Raw genomic sequence first — 20,786 nt, 5'->3', positions numbered from 1 at the left:
GGCAGGTACAACGCTATGACAGGGAAAGGGAAATGGTGGAAAATTATTTTTCAGGCATCGCCTGCCACCCTAAACTTCTCAAACCCCTGGTCCTCATTTAGGGACCAGTGTGGACTAGTAGAAAGAGCACAGGGCTGGAAGTCAGGAAGCCTGGGTTTAAGTCCCAGTTCTGCCTGTTGTGAGGCCTTGGACCAGTCTGTGCCTCAGTTTCTTCATCAGCAGAATCAATCAATTATATTTATTGAGCATTTATTGAGTGGAGAGCTCTGTACTAACTGCTTAAAATGTAAATTAAATTTCCATTTTCTCATCCCCTTAGGTTTTGAGCCTCATGTGGGACAGGGATTGTGTCTGATCTGGTTATCTTGTCTCTGCTCAAGAACTTAACACACAGTAAGTGCTGAAATCCCCCAATTATTATTATTACCAATAATTGAGAAACAGCGTGGCCTGGTGGATAGACCACGAGCCTGGGAGTCAGAAGGACCTGGGTTCTAATCCTGGCTCTGCCACTTTTCTTGCGTGTGACCTTGGGCAAGTTACTTAACTTCTCTGGGTCTCAGTTATGTCATCTGTAAAATGTGAACCCCAATGAAGCAGCGTGGCTTAATGGAAAGAGCCCGGGTTTAGGAGTCAGAGGTCATGGGTTCTAATCCCGGCTCCGCCACTTGTCAACTGTGTGACTTTGGGCAAATCACTTAACTTCTCAGTGCCTCAATTACCTCATCTGTAAAATGGGGATTAAGATTGTGAGCCCCACATGCGACAACCTGATTTCCTTGTATCTACCCCATCGCTTAGAACAGTGCTCAGCACATAGTAAGTGCTTAACAAATACCATCATCATTATTATTATTATGTGGGACGTGGACTGTGTGCAATCTGATTACTCTGTATCTACCTTAGAACTTAGAACAGTGCCTGGCACAGAGTCAGTGCTTAACAAATATAAAAAACAAAAACACTGCGGGGGAAATCAACACTACATCTTGGCCTCGGAAACTGCTCGAGGTTATAGAGCCCTTGAATCTCGCTTCAACCAACAATGAACACTCAAATTTGGAATTTTCCCTCTCCTGTTTCCAACTTGAGCCCGTTGTTGGGTAGGATACGTCTCTACATGTTGCCGATTTGCACTTCCCAAACAGTACAGTGCTGTAAAAACAGTAAACACTCAATAAATACGATTGATTTATCCTCACTCTCGGCTTCAAGGCTGTCCATCACCTCAGCCCTTCTTACCTCACCTCCCTTCTCTCCTTCTCCAGCTCAGCCCGCACCCTCCGATCTTCTGCCGCTAACCTCCTCACTGGGCCTCGTTCTCGCCTGTCCCGCCGTCGACTCCCGGCCCACATCCTTCCCCTGACCGGGAATGCCCTCCCTCCACACTAGCTCTCTTCCAAGCCCTACTTAAAGCTCACCTCCTCCAGGAGGCCTTCCCAGACTGAGCCCCCTTTTTCCTCTCCTCCTCCCCATCCCCCCCCTCCCTACCTCCTTCCCCTCCCCACAGCACCTGTATATATGTCTGTACAGATTTATTACTCTGTTCATATTTACTACTCTATTTATTTTGTTAATGATGTGCATTTAACTTTTAATTCTTTTTGTTCTGACGACTTGACACCTGTTTCCATGTTTTGTTTTGTTTTCTGTCTCCCCCTTCTAGACTGTGAGCCCATTGTTGGGTAGGGACCGTCTCTATCTATTGCTGACTTGTACATCCCAAGTGTTTATAATAATGTTGGCATTTGTTAAGCGCTTACTATGTGCAAAGCACTGTTCTAAGTGCTGGGGGGGTTACAAAGTGATCAGATTGTCCCACGTGGGGCTCACAGTCTTAATCCCCATTTTACAGATGAGGTAACTGAGGCTCAGAGAAGTTAAGTGACTTGCCCAAGGTCACACAGCAGACATGTGGTGGAGCCGGGATTTGAACCCATGACCTCTGACTCCAAAGCCCAGGCTCTTTCCACTGAGCCATGCTGCTTCTCTAGTAGTTTAGTATTCATTCATTCATTCAATCATATTTATTGAGCGCTTACTGTGTGCAGAGCACTGTACTAAGCGCTTAGGAAGTACAAGTTGGCAACATTCATTCATTCATTCAATCGTATTTATTGAGTGCTTACTGTGTGCCGAGCACTGGACTAAGCGCTTGGGAAGTACAAGTTGGCAACATATAGAAACGGTCCCTACCCAACAGCAGGCTCACAGTCTAGAAGGGGGAGACAGACAACAAGACAAAATATATTAACAAAATAAAATAAATAGAATAGTAAATATGTACAAGTAAAAGAGTTTGGCACAATGTTCTGCACACAGTAAGCGCTCAATAAATACCACCTGGATATATGTATATGTATGTATTTATTACTCTATTTTATTTGTACTTATTCTATTTATTTTATTCTGTCTCCCCCTTCTAATAATAATAATAATGATGGTATTTGTTAAGCGCTTACTATGTGCAAAGCACTGTTCTAAGCGCTGGGGAGGTTACAAGGTGATCAGGTTGTCCCACGGGGGGGGCTCACAGTCTTAATCCCCGTTTTACAGATGAGGGAACTGGGGCCCAGAGAAGTTAAGTGACTTGCCAAGGTCACACAGCTGACAAGTAAAGGAGCAGGATTCGAACCCATGACCTCGGACTCCCAAGCCCAGGCTCTTTCCACTGAGCCACGCTGCTTCTCTAGACTGTGAGCCCACTGTTGGGTAGGGACCGTCTCTAGATGTTGCCAACTTGTACTTCCCAAGCGCTTAGTCCAGTGCTCTGCACACAGTAAGCGCTCAATAAATACGATTGATTGAATGAATGAATGAATTTAACTCTCTAGGGATTTACGCCCGGAGGTAAGCCCCCCTCCCTCCTCTCTTTAAATAATCTGGTTGCCGTGGCAACGTCTGACGTCACCTCCTGGGCAGCCTGAGATACAACTGGTGAGGGACACGTCTCCCGGCGGCCTGGGCTCTTCCTGCGCCTGCGCGGGGTAGGTGGCCAGCCTGGCGGTCGTCCTCTGCGCCTGCGCGGGGTTGGTGCCCAGCCTGGCGGTCGTCCTCTGCGCCTGCGCGGGGACGGTTACCAGCCTGGCGCCCGTCCGTTGCGCCTGCGCAGGGACGGTTCCCAGCTTGGCTGCCGTCCGTTGCGCCTGCGCGGGGACGGTGCCCAGCCTGGCGGCCGCCAATCAATCAATCAATCGAATTTATTGAGCGCTTACTGTGTGCAGAGCACTGTACTAAGCGCTTGGGAAGTACAAGTTGGCAACATATAGAGACAGTCCCTACCCAACAGTGGGCTCACAGTCTTCATTCATTCAGTCGTATTTATTGAGCGCTTACTGGACTGAGCGCTTGGGAAGTACAAGTTGGCAACACACAGAGACGGCCCCTACCCAACAGTGGGCTCACAGTCTAGTGAAGCAGCGTGGCTCAGTGGAAAGAGGCCGACCTTGGCCTCTGCGCCTGCGCGGGGACGGTTCCCAGCTTGGCGGCCGTCCATTGCGCCTGCGGAGGGACAGTTCCCAGCTTGGCGGCCGTCCGTTGCGCCTGCGCAGGGACAGCTCCCAGCTTGGCGGCCGTCCGTTGCGCCTGCGCAGGGTCGGTTCTCAGCCTGGCGGCCGTCCGTTGCGCCTGCGCAGGGACAGTTCTCAGCTTGGCGGCCGTCCGTTGCGCCTGCGCAGGGACAGTTCCCAGCCTGGCGGCCGTCCGTTGCGCCTGCGCAGGGACAGCTCCCAGCCTGGCGGCTGTCCGTTGCGCCTGCGCAGGGACTGTTCTCACCCTGGCGGCCGTCCCTGCGCAGGGCTCACCGTCTAGAAGTGGGAGACAGACATCCAAACGAAACATATTAACAAAATAAAATAAATAGAATAAATATGTACAAACATACAGTCATTCATCCAATCGTATTTATTGAGCGCCTACTGCGTGCCGTCCTCTGCGCCTGCGCGGGGTCGGTTCCCAGCCTGGCGGCCGTCCTCTGCGCCTGCGCAGGGACAGTTCCCAGCCTGGCGGCCGTCCTCTGCGCCTGCGCGGGGTCGGTTTCCAGACTGGCGGCCGTTCGTTGCGCCTGCGCAGGGACAATTCCCAGCCTGGCGGCCGTCCTCTGCGCCTGCGCGACGACGGTTCCCTGCCTGGCGGCCGTCCGTTGCGCCTGAGCGGGGACAGTTCCCGGCCTGGCGGCCGTCCGTTGCGCCTGCGCAGAGACGGTGCCCAGCCCGGCTGTCGCCCGTTGCGCCTGCGCGAGGTCGGTTCCCAGCCTGGCGGTCGTCCATTGCGCCTGCGCAGGGACGGTTCCCAGCCAGGCGGCCGTCCTCTGCGCCTGCGCGGGGACGGTTCCCAGCCTGGCGGCCGTCCTCTGCGCCTGCGCGGGGACCGTTCCCAGCCCGGCGGCCGTCTTCTGCGCCTGCGCGGGTCACGTGGGCGGGCTCCGTCGCCTCGTCGCCTCAGCGGGGCCTCGTCGCCTCAGCGGGGCCATGTCGGCGTCTGTGGTGTCGGTGATTTCGCGGTTCCTGGAGGAATATTTGGCGTCCACGCCTCAGCGCCTGAAGCTGCTGGACGCCTACCTGCTCTACATCCTGCTGACCGGGGCCCTGCAGTTCGGCTACTGTCTCCTGGTGGGGACCTTCCCCTTCAACTCCTTCCTCTCCGGCTTCATCTCCTGCGTGGGCAGCTTCATCCTGGCCGGTAATAATAACAGTAATAATGATAATAATAATGGCATTGGTTAAGCGCTTACTATGTGCAGAGCACTGCTCTAAGGGCTGGGGAGGCTACAGGGTGATCAGGCTGTCCCACAGGGGGCTCCCAGTCTTCATCCTCATTTTACAGATGAGGGAACTGAGGCACAATGAATAATAATAATAATAATAATAATGGCACTTGTCAAGCGCTTACTATGTGCAGAGCACTGCTCTAAGTGCTGGGGAGGCTGCAGGGTGATCAGGCTGTCCCACAGGGGGCTCACAGTCTTCATCCCCATTTTACAGATGAGGTAACTGAGGCACAGAGAATAATAATCATCATAATAATGGCATTTGTTAAGCGCTTACTATGTGCAAAGCACTGTTCTAGGCACTGGGGAGGTTACAGGGTGATCAGGTTGTCCCACAGGGGGCTCACAGTCTTCATCCCCATTTTACAGATGAGGTAACTGAGGCACAATGAATAATAATAATAATAATGGCACTTGTCAAGCGCTTACTATGTGCAGAGCACTGCTCTAAGTGCTGGGGAGGCTACAGGGTGATCAGGCTGTCCCACAGGGGGCTCACAGTCTTCATCCCCATTTTACAGATGAAGTAACTGAGGCACAGAGAATAACAATAATAATGGCATTTGTTAAGCGCTTACTATGTGCAAAGCACTGTTCTAGGCACTGGGGAGGTTACAAGGTAAGCCGACCCCCCCCCCCCCCCCCCCCCCCAATCGTTCACCCATTCAATGCTATTTAGTGAGCACCTTTGAGACTGTGAGCCCACTGTTGGGTAGGGACCGTCTCTAGATGTTGCCAACTTGGACTTCCCAAGCGCTTAGTACGGTGCTCTGCACACAGTAAGCGCTCAATAAATACGATTGATGATGATGATGATGCGTGCAGAGCACCGGACTAAGGGCTTGGGAAGTCCAAGCTGGCAACATCTAGGTCCCTCCCCAACAGCGGGCTCACAGTCTAGAAGGGGGAGACAGACAACCAAACGAAACATATTAACAAAATAAAATAAATAGAATATATATGTACAAACATATATTCATTCATTCAGTCGTATTTATTGAGCGCCTACTGCATGCGGAGCAGCGTACTAAGCGCCTGGGAAGTCCAAGCTGGCAACATCTAGGTCCCTACGCAACAGCGGGCTCACAGTCTAGAAGGGGGAGACAGACAACCAAACGAAACATATTAACAAAATGAAATAAATAGAATAAATATGTAGAAGTAAAATAGAGTAATAAATATGTGCAAACATATACATTCATTCAATCGTATTTATTGAGCGCTTACTGTGTGCAGAGCAGTGTACTAAGCGCTTGGGAAGTACAAGTTGACAACATCGAAAGACGGGTCCTACCCAACAGCGGGCTCATAGTCTAGAAGGGGGAGACAGACAACCAAACGAAACATATAATCGTATTTATTGAGCGCTTACTGCGTGCAGAGCACCGTACTAAGCGCTTGGGGAGTCCAAGCTGGCAACATCTAGGTCCCTACCCAACACTGGGCTCACAGTCTAGAAGGGGGAGAAAGACAACAAAACGTACCATATTAGCAAAATGAAATAAATAGAATATGTACAAGTAAAATAGAGTAATAAATATGTAAAAACATATCTATTCATTCATTCAATCGTATTTATTGAGCGCTTACTGCATGCAGAGCACCGTATTAAGCGCTTGGGAAGTCCAAGTTGGCAACGTCTAGGTCCCTACCCAACAGCGGGCTCACAGTCTAGAAGGGGGAGAAAGACAACAAAACGTAACATATTAACAAAATGAAATAAATATGTACAAGTAAAATAGAGTAATAAATATGTAAAAAAAATATATTCATTCGGTGGTATTTATTGAGCGCTTACTGCATGCAGAGCACCGGACTAAGCGCTTGGGAAGTCCAAGCTGGCAACATCTAGGTCCCTACCCAACAGCGGGCTCACAGTCTAGAAGGGGGAGACAGACAACCAAACGAAGCATTAACGAAATGAAATAAGTAGAATAAATATGTGCAAGTAAAATAAATAGAGTAATAAATATATACAAACACATTCATTCAATCAATCATATTTATTGAGCGCTTACTGCATGCAGAGCACTGGACTAAGCGCTTGGGAAGTCCAAGTTGGCAACATCTAGGTCCCTACCCAACAGCGGGCTCACAGTCTAGAAGAGGGAGACAGACAACAAAACATATTAGCAAAATAAAATAAATAGAATATGTGAATATGTACAATATGTTCCTCCCTTCAAAGCCCTACTGAGAGCTCACCTCCTCCAGGCCTTCCCAGACTGAGCCCCCCTTTCCCTCTCCTCCTCCCCATCCCCCCTCTGTCCTACCTCCTTCCCCTCCCCACAGCACCTGTATACATGTTTGTAAAGATTTATTATTCTATTTATTTTACTTGTACATATTTACTATTTTTTTAATAGTAAATACATATTTACTATTTATTTTACTTGCACATATTTACTATATTTACTATTTTACTACTGTTTATTTTATTTTGGCAGTATGTTTTGTTTTGTTGTTTGTCTCCCCCTTCTAGACTGTGAGCCCATTGTTGGGTAGGGATTGTCTCTATCTGTTGCCAACTTGTACTTCCCAAGTGCTTAGTACAGTGCTTTGCACACAGTAAGCGCTCAATAAATACGGTTGAATGAATGAATGAATTTATTACTCTATGTATTTATTACTTTATTTTGCTTGTACATATTTACTATTCTATTTATTTTATTTTGTTAATATGTTTTGTTTTGTTGTCTTGTCTCCCCCTTCTAGACTGTGAGCCCGCTGTCGGGTAGGGACCCTCTCTATATGATGCCAATTTGTACTTCCCAAGTGCTTAGTACAGTGCTCTGCACACAGTAAGCGCTCAATAAATACGATTGAATGAATGAATGAATTTACTACTCTATGTATTTATTACTCTGTTTTACTTGTATGTATTTACTAGTCTATTTTATTTTGTTAATATGTTTTGTTTTGTTCTCTGTCTCCCCCTTCTAGACTGTGAGCCCGTTGTTGGGTTGGGACCGTCTCTATATGTTGCCGACTTATACTTCCCAAGCGCTTAGTACAGTGCTCTGCACACAGTAAGCGCTCAATAAATACGATTGAATGAATGAATGAATGTGCAAAGCACTGTTCCAAGCGCTGGGGTAGATGCAGGCTAATCTGGACACAGTCCCCGTCCCACACGGGGCTCACAGTTTTAATCCACCTTTTACAGATGAGGGGACTAAGGTTCAGAGAAGTTAAGAGACTTGCCCAAGGTCTCACAGCAGACAAGTGGCCGAGACAGAATTAGAACCCAGGCCCTTCTGACTCCCAGGTCTCTGATATTTGATAATAATAATAATGATAATAATAATGATAATAATAATAATAACAACAGTGGCATTTATTAAGCGCATACTATGTGCAAAGCATTGTTCTAAGCACTGGGGAGGTTACAAGGTGATCAGGTTGTCCCACAGGGGGCTCACAATCTTAATCCCCATTTGCCGATCACTGTTCTAGGTGCTGGGGAAGAAATAATAATAATAATAATAATAATAATAATAGCATTTATTAAGTGCTCACTAGGGGCCAAGCACTGTTCTAGGCGCTGGGGTGGATACAATAACAATAATAATGATGGCTCTTAAGTGCATACTAGGTGCCAAGCACTGTTCTAGGCGCTGGAGTGGATACAGTAATAATAATAATGATGGCATTTATTAAGCGCTTACTATGTGCAAAGCACTGTTTTAAGCACCGGGGAGGTTACAAGGTGATCAAGTTGTCCCGCGTGGGGCTCACATTCCCACTCCTCATTTTACAGATTAGGGAACTGAGGCACAGAGAAGTGAAGTACGATTGAATGAAGTGACTTGCCCAAAGTCACACAGCTGACAGTTGGCGGAGTCGGGATTTGAACCCATGACCTCTGACTCCCAAGCCCGGGCTCTTTCCATTAAACCATGCTGTGGAGCCAGGATTAATAATAATAATAATAATAATAATAATAATAATAATAATATTCTAATCCTAAACCCCAACCCCTCACCCTAAACCCCGCCCCCATCCTAAACCCTGCCCTGGCCCCACCCCCTCATCTCAAGCCCCACCCTCCCGTAACCCCCACTCCATCCCCCAAACGGCCTCCACCGTATCTCCTCCTCCTTCATTCATTTATTCATTGTCATTCAATCATATTTATTGTGCCTTACTGTGTGCAGAACACTGTACTAAGCACCTGGGAAAGTAAAAACCAGCAATAAGAGAGACAATCCCTGCCCACAACGAGCTCACAGTCTGGGGAGGGAAGACAGCTACCAGTACAAATAAACAGACATCAATAAATAAATAAAATTACAGATGTATACATAAGTACTTTGGGGTGGGGAGGGCGGGAAGAGCAAAGGGAGTAAATCAGGGCAACGCAGATTCAATCTTTATTGAGCGCTTAGTAATAATGATGGCATTTGTTAAGTGCCTACTATGTGCAAAACACTGTTTTAAGCACTGGGGAGGATTCAGAGTGATCAGGTTGTCCCACTTGGGACTCACAGTCTTAATCCCCATATTGCAGATGAGGTAACTGAGGCATAGAGAAGTTAAGTGACTTGCCCAAAGCCACACAGCTGACGAGCAGCAGAGTTGGGATTTGAACCCATGACCTCTGACTCCCAAGCCCGGGCTCTTTCCACTGAGCCACGCTGCCTAGTGTGTGCAGAGCACTGTACTAAGCACTTGGGAGAGTAGAGAAGAGCGTGGCTCAGTGGAAAGAGCACGGGCTTGGGAGTCAGAGGTCATGGGTTCAAATTCCGGCTCCACCGGTCGTCAGCTGTGTGACTTTGGGCAAGTCACTTAACTTCTCTGTGCCTCAGTTCCCTCATCTGTATAATGGGGATTAAGACTATGAGCCTCCCCGTGGGACAACCTGACGACCTTGTATCCCCCCAGCACTTAGAACAGTGCTCTGCACATAGTAAGCACTTAACAAGACTGAGCCCCCCCTCCTTCCTCTCCACCTCCTCCCCCTCCCCATCCCCTCCGCCTTACCTCCTTCCCCTCCCCACAGCACCTATATATATCTATATATGTTTGTACGGATTTATTACTCTATTTTATTTGTACATATTTATTCTGTTTAATTTATTTTGTTAATATGTTTTGTTCTCTGTCTCCCCCTTCCAGACTGTGAGCCTACTGTTGGATGGAGACCGTCTCTATATGTTGCCAACTTGTACTTCCCAAGCGCTTAGTACAGTGCTCTGCACACAGTAAGCGCTTAGTAAATGCGATTGAATGAATGAATGAATGAACAAATACCATCATTATTATTATTATTAGAGTGGAACAATAAGCAGACACAGTCCTCTTAGACCATAAGCTCGTTCCCTGCCCGCAACGAATTTTCAATGTAAAGGGGGAAACTGACACTAGCTATTTGTTTTCAGCCTTGTAAGTTACCAAGAACAGTACATTAGGTTGGCATGAATGTAATCTTCAACTAAACCTAGCCTTGATCTAACACTTGTCCCAAAGCCAGGGGTTGCAGCCTCCCTGAAACACCGCTGTATTTCCTTTAGTGTAAGTCTTCTCACAGTGCTGCAATTCCCTCTCAACCCCATGACACTGTGCAAGCCCAGGCATTGTACTGAATGCTGGGGTAGATACAAGCAAATCAGGTTGGACACAGTTCCTGTCCCACGTGGTGCGCACGGTCTTAATACCCATTTTACAGATAAGGTGACTAAGGCACAGAGAAGAAAAGTGACTTCCCCAGGGTCACACAGAAGACGAGTGGCAGAGCTGGAATTAGAACTCGGGTCCTTCTGGCTCCCAGGCCTGTGCTCTTCCCATTTTCTGGGCTTGGGGAGGTTTATCTTGCCCCCCTCCCCACCTGAGACTTTTGCGGTTGCAAATCGTGGATTTATTTTTGTCTCCGTTCCAGTTTGCCTGAGGATACAGATCAACCCGCAGAACAAAGGGGACTTCCAGGGAATCTCCCCGGAGCGGGCCTTTGCCGACTTCCTTTTCGCCAGTACCATCCTGCACCTCGTGGTCATGAACTTCGTGGGCTGAGCCTCTCCCCTGGTTGGGGGGAGGCAGGGGAAGCGAGAGCAGGTAAAGAGGCGTGTGAGGAGCCGGGGTTGGGAGGGCGGGGCCTGGTTTAGAGGAGGTGGGGTTTCAGGTGGCCTTTAATAATAATAACAATAATAATGATGGTATTTGTTAAGCACTTTGTGCCAGGCACTGTACCACGCGCGGGGGTGGCTACAAGCAAATCGAGTTGGATACAGTCCCTGTCCCATGTGGGGCTCACAGTCTCCCCATTTTACAGATGAGATCACTGAGGCACAGAGTGAAGTGACTTGCTCAAGGTGACCCAGCAGACAAGGGGCGGAGCTGCGATTAGAACCCAAGACCCTTCTCACTCCCAGGGCCGTGGTCTGTCCTCTGTGCTGTGCTGCTTCTAGCTGGAAGCAGCTGTGGTCTGGCAGATTTGAAGGGGGAGCGGGGGCGGGTTCCAGATGGGAAGGGCGGAGGAAGGGGTCAGAGGTGAGAGCGAAGTACAGTTAGCTGAGCTTGTGGGGAGCAAAGCGGGTGAGCCCAAGGGTGGAAGGAGCAGGGAGCTGCTGGAGAGCTTTCACAGGAAAGATGCAGCCGGGAAGATCAGTCATCCCTGTGCTCCTACTATTGAGACGGAGATAATTGTGATCGGCCAGGCGGAATATATTTTCTTTTTAAATGGTATCTAAGTTATCACCATGTGCCAGACACTGTACAAAGTGTGGGGTTAGATACAGATTAATCAGTTGGACACGATCCCTGGCCCGCGTGGGGATCACGGTCTTAATCCTCATTTTACAGATGAGGTATAGGAGGCACAGAGAAGTGAAGTGACTTGCCCAGGGTCACACAGCAGACTCCCAGGCCTATCCACTAGGCCACGGGGCTTCTCCATCAATCAAGCAGTAGCGTCTCTTGAGAGCACAGCTCTTTTCTAGGCACCTGGTTGGCCAAGGAGAATTCTCTCTCCGTTTGCAGTGGGGTAGAGCTGAACGGTGTCAGAGAGGTGGAGAGAGTCCTGGTGTGCGTGCCACCCATGGCAAACATGCGTGTCTTGCGTGTTGGGCTCAAGATGAAGCCCTGTGATGTATGCATGCGGTCCTCTAGAAGCCAGACGGAGAGGGTGGGTCTGGGGGAAATAGCAAGGCTTCTCCCCGCCCCACACCCCAATGGTCACAGCGGGTTTCCTCAATGAAGAATCTGTGCAGCGAATTCCGGAGAACGGCCGGAGGCCCCCAAGTTTGAATTTCCTGGTGAATCCGTGCTAAGCGCTGGCAAGATAATCCGATTGGACACAGTTCCTGTCGCTCGCCGGGGAAAGGGCAGTGGATCGTGGCCCAAATCATGGGGGTTCCTGTCGGCTGCGGGGATCGGAGTTGGAAGGCGTCTCCCCAGGAGGCCACCTCTGCCCGGGAGTGGGTGTGGGGTGGCCCTGACCAACACAGAGCAGCTAGAGTCTCACTGCATCCTGTCTCCTTTCATTCAAGAGGATTTTGCCTCTTGGCGTTCTAATAATAATAAAAATAATAATAATAATGACATTTATTAAGCGCTTACTATGTGCAAAGCACTGTTCTTGCTTTACAAGGTGATCAGGTTGTCCCATGGGGGGCTCACAGTCTTAATCCCCATTTTACAGATGAGGTAACTGAGGCCTAGAGAAGTTAAGTGACTTGCCCAAAGTCACACAGCTGACAAGTGGCGGAGCCGGGATTTGAACCCCTGACCTCTGACTCCAAAGCCCGTGCTCTTTCCACTGAGCCATGCCGCTTCCCTGTTCTGTTCCATTTATTCACTTCCAGCGTGTGTGCATTTGCCGAAAGCTCCTCGAGGGCAGGAACGAGTTCTACTAACTCTGTTGCAGTAATAATAGTTGCAGTATTTGGTAAATGCTTACTATGTGCCAAACACTGTTCTGAGCACTGGGGCAGATAACAAGCTAGGCAGGTTGGACACAGCCCCTGTCCCACATGAGGCTTAATGTCTTAATCCTCATTTTATAGATAAGTGAGGTAGAGAGAAGTGAAGTGATTTGCCTGAGGTCACAGCAGACACGTGGAGCTGGGATTAGAACCCACGACCTCTGACTCGTAGGCCACAGTGCTCCCCATAACACTGTGCCCTGCATATACAAGATGCTCAATAAGCACTACAACTTTATACTCTACTATTACTCCTGTCCCTCGTCTATTTTAATAGGTCTCCCACTGTAGACTGTAAATTCTTTGTTGGCGTGGATTAGGTTTACCAACTCTGTTGTATTGTACTATCCCGACTGCTTAATGAACACAGTAAGCACTCCGTAAATATCAATGATTAATCTGCCCTCACTACCGCAGACTCCATCACTGCCAAACTGTGTAATCAATCAATCAATCAATCAATCGTATTTATTGAGCGCTTACTGTGTGCAGAGCACTGTACTAAGCGCTTGGGAAGACCAAGTTGGCAACATAGAGACAGTCCCTACCCAACAGTGGGCTCACAGTCTAAAAGGGGGAGACAGGGAACAAAACCAAGCATACTAACAAAATAAAATAAATAGAATAGGTATGTACAGGTAAAATAAATAAATAGAGTAATAAATATGTACAAACATATATACATATATACAGGTGCTGTGGGGAAGGGAAGGAGGTAAGATGGGGGATGGAGAGGGGGATGGAGTGTATAGCTCAAAGTGTCCAGGTGGATCTTTATTGTTGTATTGTACTCTCCCAAGCACTTAGTAAGCACTCAATAAATTTGATTGATTGACAGGACCCACTTTAATTCTGCCGGTGGCTTCCCAGCAGGGGCTGGTGGGCTGCTTCTCCACACTTGCTAATGCCCACCCTGGGCTGGGGATTGGGGGGTGGTACCTGGGCTAAGCGGGGGGACCCAGATTGGGATGAGTGAAGAGGCAAGAGGATTTTATTGATTGCTGTTAAAGCCTGTCTACTTGTTTTCATTCATTCAATCGTATTTATTGAGCGCTTACTGTGCGCAGAGCACTGTACTAAGCGCGTGGGAAGTACAAGTTGGCAACATATAGAGACGGTCCCGACCCAACAGTGGGCTCACGGTGCAGGCTGGGCTGGAGAAGGAGAGAAGGGAGGTGAGGTAGGAGGGGGCGAGGGGATGGACAGCCTTGTCTGTCTCCCCCGCTTCCAGACTGTGAGCTCGTTGTTGGGGAGGGATTGTCTCTGTCTGTTGCCTAATTGTACTTGTATCCAAGCGCATAATACAGTGCTCTGTACATCAATCAGTTGTATTTATTGAGCACTTACTATGTGCAGAGCACTGGACTAAGCGCTTGGGAAGTACAAGTTGGCAACATACAGAGACAGTCCCTACCCAATAGTGGGCTCACAGTCTAGAAGGGGGAGACAGAGAACAAAATAGTAAGTGCTCAATAAATTCGACTGAATGAAGGAAGGAAGGAAGGAAATTTGAGTTGGCAGGGTGGGAAGACACAACCATTGTCGTTGCCTCGGCTCTGCTTGCCATCTAGGGGCTGCTTGGTTTCATTCCTTCATTTATTCAATCAATCGTATTTATTGAGCGCTTACTGTGTGCAGAGCACTGTACTGAGCGCTTGGGAAGTACAAGTCGGCAACACACAGAGATGGTCCCTACCCAACAACGGGCTCACAGTCTAGAAGGGGGAGACAGACAACAAAACAAAACATGGGGACAGGTGTCAAAATCGTCTGCAGAACCTATCTTCCCCTTGCTTCCCAGCAAGGCAGTTCTCTGGCTTGATCAATTTTTGGCCCCACATCGGCTCTATTAACCAGTTTGAAGTTCAATCAGTATTTACTCTTGGTGTACATGGCCTTTTAATTTGCTCAACAAAGTATATTTTTTTGTCATTCACTCATTGTCATGTTTTATGGAGCACTTAACTGTGTGCAGGACACTGTATTAAGCACTTGGGAGAGTACAGTACAACAGACACACTCCCTGCCCACAGCGAGCTTACAGTCTGGGGGTGGGAGATAGACATTAATATAAATAAATAAATTGTAGACTTATGACTGCACTGAAGAATTAAAGCAAGGTACAGACTTTTTGAGAAATTTCTCCACTACTGGGGAGTGATTTACACAAAGCAATTATGGTATTTATTAATAATAATAATGATGGTGATGTCATTTATTAAGTGCTTACATGTGCCAAGTGCTGTTCTGAGCTCTGGGGTAGATACGAGGTAATCAGGTTGTCCTATGTGGGGCTCACAATCTTAATCCCCATTTTACAGATGAGGTAACTGAGGCACAGAGAAGTTAAGTGACCCAAAGTCACACAGCTGACACGTGGCGGTGCCGGGATTAGAACCCACGACCTCTGACGCCCAAACCCGCGCTCTTGCCACTAAGCCACGCTGCTTCAGTATTTTAAGTGCTTACCGTATGCCAAGCACTGTATTAAGCACTGGAGCAGATACAGGATGTTCAAGTCACACAGTTCCTGTCCTTCATGAGGTTCACAGTCTAAGTAATAATAATAATAATAATGATAGCATTTATTAAGCGCTTACTATGTACAAAGCACTGTTCTAAGTAGGAGGGAGAAAAGGATTTGAATTCCTGTGTTTCAGATGAGGAGACCGAGGCATAGAGAAGTTAAGTGACTACTATTTTTAAAAGTACCACATTTATGAGCGTGGCTTTGGAGTTAGAGGTCATGGGTTCAAATCCCGGCCCCACCAACCGTCAGCTGTGTGACTTTGGGCATGTGTCTGTGCCTCATTTATCTCATCTGTAAAATGGCCCGTCCCCACCAACTGTCAGCTGTGTGACTCTGGGCATGTCTCTGTGCCTCATTTATCTCATCTGTAAAATGGAGATGAAGACTGAGCCCCCGTGGGACAGCCTGATCACCTTGTAACCTCCCCAGCGCTTAGAACATTGCTTTGCACATAGTAAGCGCTTAATAAATGCCATCATCATCATCATCATCAATCGTATTTATTGAGCGCTTACTATGTGCAGAGCACTGTACTAAGCGCTTGGGAAGTACAAATTGGCAACATATAGAGACAGTCCCTACCCAACAGTGGGCTCACAGTCTAAAAGGGGGAGACAGAGAACAAAACCAAACATACTAACAAAATAACATAGAATAGATATGTACAAATAAATTAAATAAATAAATAAATAGAGTAAAAAAAATGTACAAACATATACATATATACAGGATATATACATATATACATACATATATATATACATATATACATATATATATATATAATAATGCCATCATTATTTATTTATTATTATTTGGGGAGCCAAGTGTATGGGGGTGGGTGCTAAATATTTAGGAAAGCATTACTAGTATTAAAACTGAGTGACACTCAAGCCACTCCGGGGGCACCAGAGGATCAGGGAGGAACGAGGGGGGAAGCCACGGTGGCTTGGGGTATCGGCCACTGGGCCGCCTTACAGTCAGGGCGATGAGAAAGGAAGAGGCGGCCACCCTTTCTTGGAGGTTGAGTGAGGGGTGAACAAATGGAGAAGCAGTACAGCTTAATGGGAAGAGCCCAGGCCTGGGTGCCAGAGGAAACGGACGTCACTTAAGTTCCCTGTGCCCCTATTTCCTCATCTGTCAAATGGGATTTCAGTATCGGTTCCCTCTCCTACTTACCCTTGGAGTCCCAAGTGGGGCGAGACTGTGTGTGACCTGATTAACTTGTAGTTACCTTAGTGATAATGATGATGATAATGATGATGGCATTTATTAAGCGCTTGTACTTCCCAAGCGCTCTTGTACTTCCCAAGCGCTTAGTACGGTGCTCTGCACACAGTAAGCGCTCAATAAATATGATTGATTGATTGATTTATTAAGCGCTTACCATGTGCAACGCACTGTTCTAAGCGCTGGGGAGGTTACAAGGTGATCCGGTTGTCCCACAGGGGGCTCACAGGCTTAATCCCCATTTTACAGATGAGGGAGCTGAGGCACAGAGAAGTGAAGTGACTTGCCCAAAGTCATACAGCTGACAAGTGGCGGAGCTGGGATTTGAACCCACGATCTCTGACTCCAAAGCCCAGGCTCTTTCCACTGAGCCACACTGCTTCTTAGTGCTTAGCCCACCCCCTGGGGGATGTGAACCGGGTCGAATTTGATTATCCCGTGTCTACGCCAGCACTGTGCTGGGCATTTACTGATTAAAAAAATACAACAATTGCTATTGTTTCATTGGGTTTTACCGCAAGACCTTAGAGGGCTTCAGTGTTTCCTTGGAAGTTTTCCTATCGTGTCTCTTCCCCACTCTCACAATTACAAATCCAGGGGAACGAATGTTGTTACATTTTAACGTCAAGGGCTGAGGATTTGAATGACTGGTAACTATGTCAACATCTTAGATATCTGATCATCTAAAATCATTAGATGATCTACCGAACAGTGCTTAGCGTGTAGTAAGCACTTAACAAATACCAGAATGATGATAATTGTTATTACTATTAAGGTCGCCCAGCCCATTTCCCCTCTTCCCCCTTATTCCTGGCACACACTGCTCTGTGTCTCACCAGAGAGCCTGTCAGCCGGAATCCCGCTATCCCCGTAGACTCTAAGCTAGCTGTGGGCAGGGAACTTGTCTGCCAGTTTTGTCGTATAGTCCTCTCCCAAGCGCTTATTATAGTGTTCTGCGTAGAGAAAACGCTCAATAAATACCATTGATGATGATCCGTTACAGATGGTTTCTGAAAACCGAAATATTCTGATTTGAGAGGGACACCCCTTGATGGTTTCTAAGGTTGACTCAGTTCTCCTTCCTCCACCCCTTTTGGCTGCTCTTGGTGCAGGCAGAACCTCGGGCTGCTTCTGGTCCACTTCAATCAATCAATCAATCAATCAATCGTATTTATTGAGCGCTTACTATGTGCAGAGCACTGTACTAAGTGCTTGGGAAGTACAAATTGGCAACACATAGAGACAGTCCCTACCCAACAGTGGGCTCACAGTCTAAAAGGGGGAGACAGAGAACAGAACCAAACATACCAACAAAATAAAATAAATAGGATAGAAATGCACAAGTAAAATAAATAAATAAATAAATAGAGTAATAAATATGTACAACCATATATACATATATACAGGTGCTGTGGGGAGGGGAAGGGAAGGACTACGCTGTCGGTGTGAGAAATGAGAGCCCGGACAAAGGCCTGCGAACCCTGAGGCTGGGGAGAATGCCCCCTCAAGGTTGGGGGTTCAGGGAGGCTCATTCGTTGCCTGTCATCTCCCCTCCCTCCCATCATCTTGTTGATAATTGGGCTTGTTGATTATCCAGGTAAATCCAGGATAATCTGGTCACCATCTGAGAGCAGGACAGCAGATGAGAAAACAGCGTGGCTACACGGGCCTGGGGGGTCAGAGGACCTGGGTCCTAATCCTGCTTCCCTTGTCTGCTGTGTGACCATGGGCAAGTCCTTAACTTCTCTGGGCCTGTTACCTCATCTGTAAAATGGAGTTAAAGCTATGATCCCCACTGTGACCAACCTGATTATCTTGTGTTTACCCCCAGTGCGTAGTACAGTGCGTGGAGCATAGTGCTTAACAAATACCGTAAAATAAAAACCCTCAAAAACTGAGGCCGAGAGGTTAAGTGACTTGCCCAAGGTCACACAGCAGGCCAGTGGCAGAGTTGGAACTAGAACTTAGGCCTCCCGACTCCCCAGCTCTGTTTCCAACCATTAGGATCCACTGCCTCCCTCTGTGTGAGTTAGGGACAGGTAAACGACTTTCCACTGTTTCATTGATGGGAAATCTGTGATTTGGGAGATTTGGGAGACTTCCCTTTGGGGAAGCTTTGGGACTTTGCTGTTTCTGGGTTGCAGGCAAAGGAGGGGAAGCCTGGGTTGTTTGAATATTATGATTTTACGAGGTTGCCTCCTTTCCTTGTTCCTTTACCCCACCATTTTAACAAGTAAGCTCCTTTTGGCAGAGACTGTCCACGTTATGTTTTTGGTATATTCCCAATTGCCTAGTATGGTATTAAAGCTTTCTGCCACTCAATGATATTTATTGAGTGCACTTAGTAGAGTCCAAAAGACTCAGTAGATGTGATCCCTCCCTTCAAGGGGCCAAGAGTGGGAAAGGAGTTGGCTTTATCTTCTGGGCAGCCCTGGCATAGACCTTCGTACTGGAAAGTGGCACCGACCGAATCCCCAAAGCAGGTGTGGTTTAGCTGTCCAAGGGGACATTTCCCGATGTCTGTTGTTGGCTGTGGTTTGTCGCGTCAGAAAATGTAATTTCTTGGTGATTGTCAGGGAAGCGTAGGTTCTTCAGGAAACTGCTCATTGGCTTCGGTGTCCTCTCAGGCCTGGAGTAATTTCACCCAGGGCAACGTGACCTTAATGGATAGAGCCTGGGCTGGAGGGTCAGAAGGATCTGGGTTCTAATCCCAGCTCATCCCCTTGTCTTCTGTGGGACCTTGGGCAAGTCACGTCACTTCTCTGTGTCTCAGTTACCTTATCTGTAAAATGGGGATTAAGACTGTGAGCCCCATGCAGGACGGGGGCAGTGTCCAACCTGACTAGCTTGTATCTACCCCAGCACTTAGTACAGTGCTTGGTACTTAGTAAGTGCTTAACAAATACTGTTAAAAAAGAAAAAAGGTGGGATGGGTTGGGCGTTCAGTTCTGGCTAAGTGGTGCACAGATAGGATTCTGGGAGTCAGAGGAAGGACAGAAGGGGATGGAGCTTTTCCTGTCCCTCCCCCCTCCTCGGCTGTTTCCCAGGCTGGTCCATGTATGGGCAGGGTGTTGGACTTTGAGGTTTGGGAAGAGTTTCCTCACTGCTCTCTCTTGCTGTTCTCTTTCAGTTCTCCCCTCGGTGGTGTCCTCCAGTGAAGACCTTTCGGGTGGCAGCCCGAGTGTGGACGGAACCCCTCACCTCCCCCCTGAGCTCGCTGGAGACTCCTGCTCTTTGATTTGGACTCCCAGCTGGGGCTAATCGGGACGATTTCCTCGGCCGGGGTCTCTGACTCTACTTGGCAGTGGGCTTTTTTGCCCCCTGAGAACCCGCCCCTCCAGTCGCTGTCAGCTCTCTGCTTTCCAAATAAATAGCGGCCCCCGGGGTCCTCCCTGGGCTTCTGGCTCTGTACCCTTTGTCTTCCTTGAACCATCCTTCCCCGGGCCCCGGCATTAGTGTTAAAGTTTGGTAAGTGGACACCCTCCTTGGAGCCAAACCATTTCAGCAGGAGCAGCCTGTGGTCAACCGTTTGTCCAGCTCTGAGGCAGTGGTTTGGTGCCAGGGATGGTCTGTGCCTGATAACCCTGGGAAAGTGAATGCCTTTCCTCTCCAGAACTTTTCCCTCTTGGGAAGCTTTAACCAGGGTCCTGGAATCCCAGGCAAAACCAGGTAGAAAAGGGCCCTCGAGAGGTCATCTGATCCAGCCACCTGCCTCCAGGCAAGCCAGTAACTAAACCATCCACCACAGAGGGTTGTCTTTTTTTATTCCCCCTCAAACAGCCCCCGGACATTTGTTCCGAAAGTCTCCCGTCAGTGATCTCGTCAGCCCATATGAAATCCTATGTAGTTGAGTTGGGAATAAGGAATATTAATCCTCAATTTAAAATGGAAACAATGAGGAAGCATAGCCTAGGGGAAAGAGCTTGGGTCTAGGAGTCGGAAGACCTGGGTTCTAATCCTGGCTCTTCCACTTGTCTGCTCTGTGATCTTAGCCAGGTCACTTATCTCCTCTATTCCTCAGTTTCCTCATCTGAAAAATGGGGATTCAGTACCTGTCCTCCCTCCTACTTAGGATATGAGCCCCATGTGGGACAGGGACTCTGCCCAACCTGATTATTTTGTACCTAATTCATTGCTTAGATCAGTGTTTGGCACATAGTAAGAGCTTAACAAATACCGCAGTTACTAGGTGACTTGCCCAAGGTCACCCAGCTGAACAGTGGTAGAGCCCATCCCTAGAACCAAGGTCTCTTGATTCCCTCCCTGGTTCCCAGTCCTCCAGACCATGCTCCTGATTGGAGGGAGAGAAATCTCAGGAGGCTTCAGGGAGGTGGTGGTT

The 20,786-nt window shown here is 48.0% G+C and overlaps 1 protein-coding gene across 1 annotated transcript; it reads left to right on the top strand.

Moving 5' to 3' along the window:
* Positions 1-4,423: 4,423 nt before the first annotated feature.
* Positions 4,424-19,858, top strand: DAD1 (defender against cell death 1). Its single transcript, XM_038741355.1, has 3 exons — positions 4,424-4,680; positions 10,647-10,819; positions 19,578-19,858. Exons 1-2 carry the CDS (start codon positions 4,470-4,472, stop codon positions 10,775-10,777), a joined length of 342 nt encoding a protein of 113 aa, XP_038597283.1. The 5' UTR covers positions 4,424-4,469; the 3' UTR covers positions 10,778-10,819; positions 19,578-19,858.
* The last annotated feature ends 928 nt before the right edge of the window (positions 19,859-20,786 follow it).

Source organism: Tachyglossus aculeatus (genome assembly GCF_015852505.1).
Source record: "Tachyglossus aculeatus isolate mTacAcu1 chromosome 12 unlocalized genomic scaffold, mTacAcu1.pri SUPER_6_unloc_1, whole genome shotgun sequence".
Classification (NCBI taxonomy): Eukaryota; Metazoa; Chordata; class Mammalia; order Monotremata; family Tachyglossidae; genus Tachyglossus; species Tachyglossus aculeatus.
This window is presented reverse-complemented; position numbering and strand designations above follow the sequence as displayed.

Bases quoted from the DNA above. Each gene is read 5' to 3' on its own strand.
- DAD1 (XM_038741355.1), top strand. From the start codon at position 4,470: ATGTCGGCGTCTGTGGTGTCGGTGATTTCGCGGTTCCTGGAGGAATAT. The intron at 4,681-10,646 runs GTAATAATAACA...TCTCCGTTCCAG, and splicing joins GGGCAGCTTCATCCTGGCCG to TTTGCCTGAGGATACAGATC.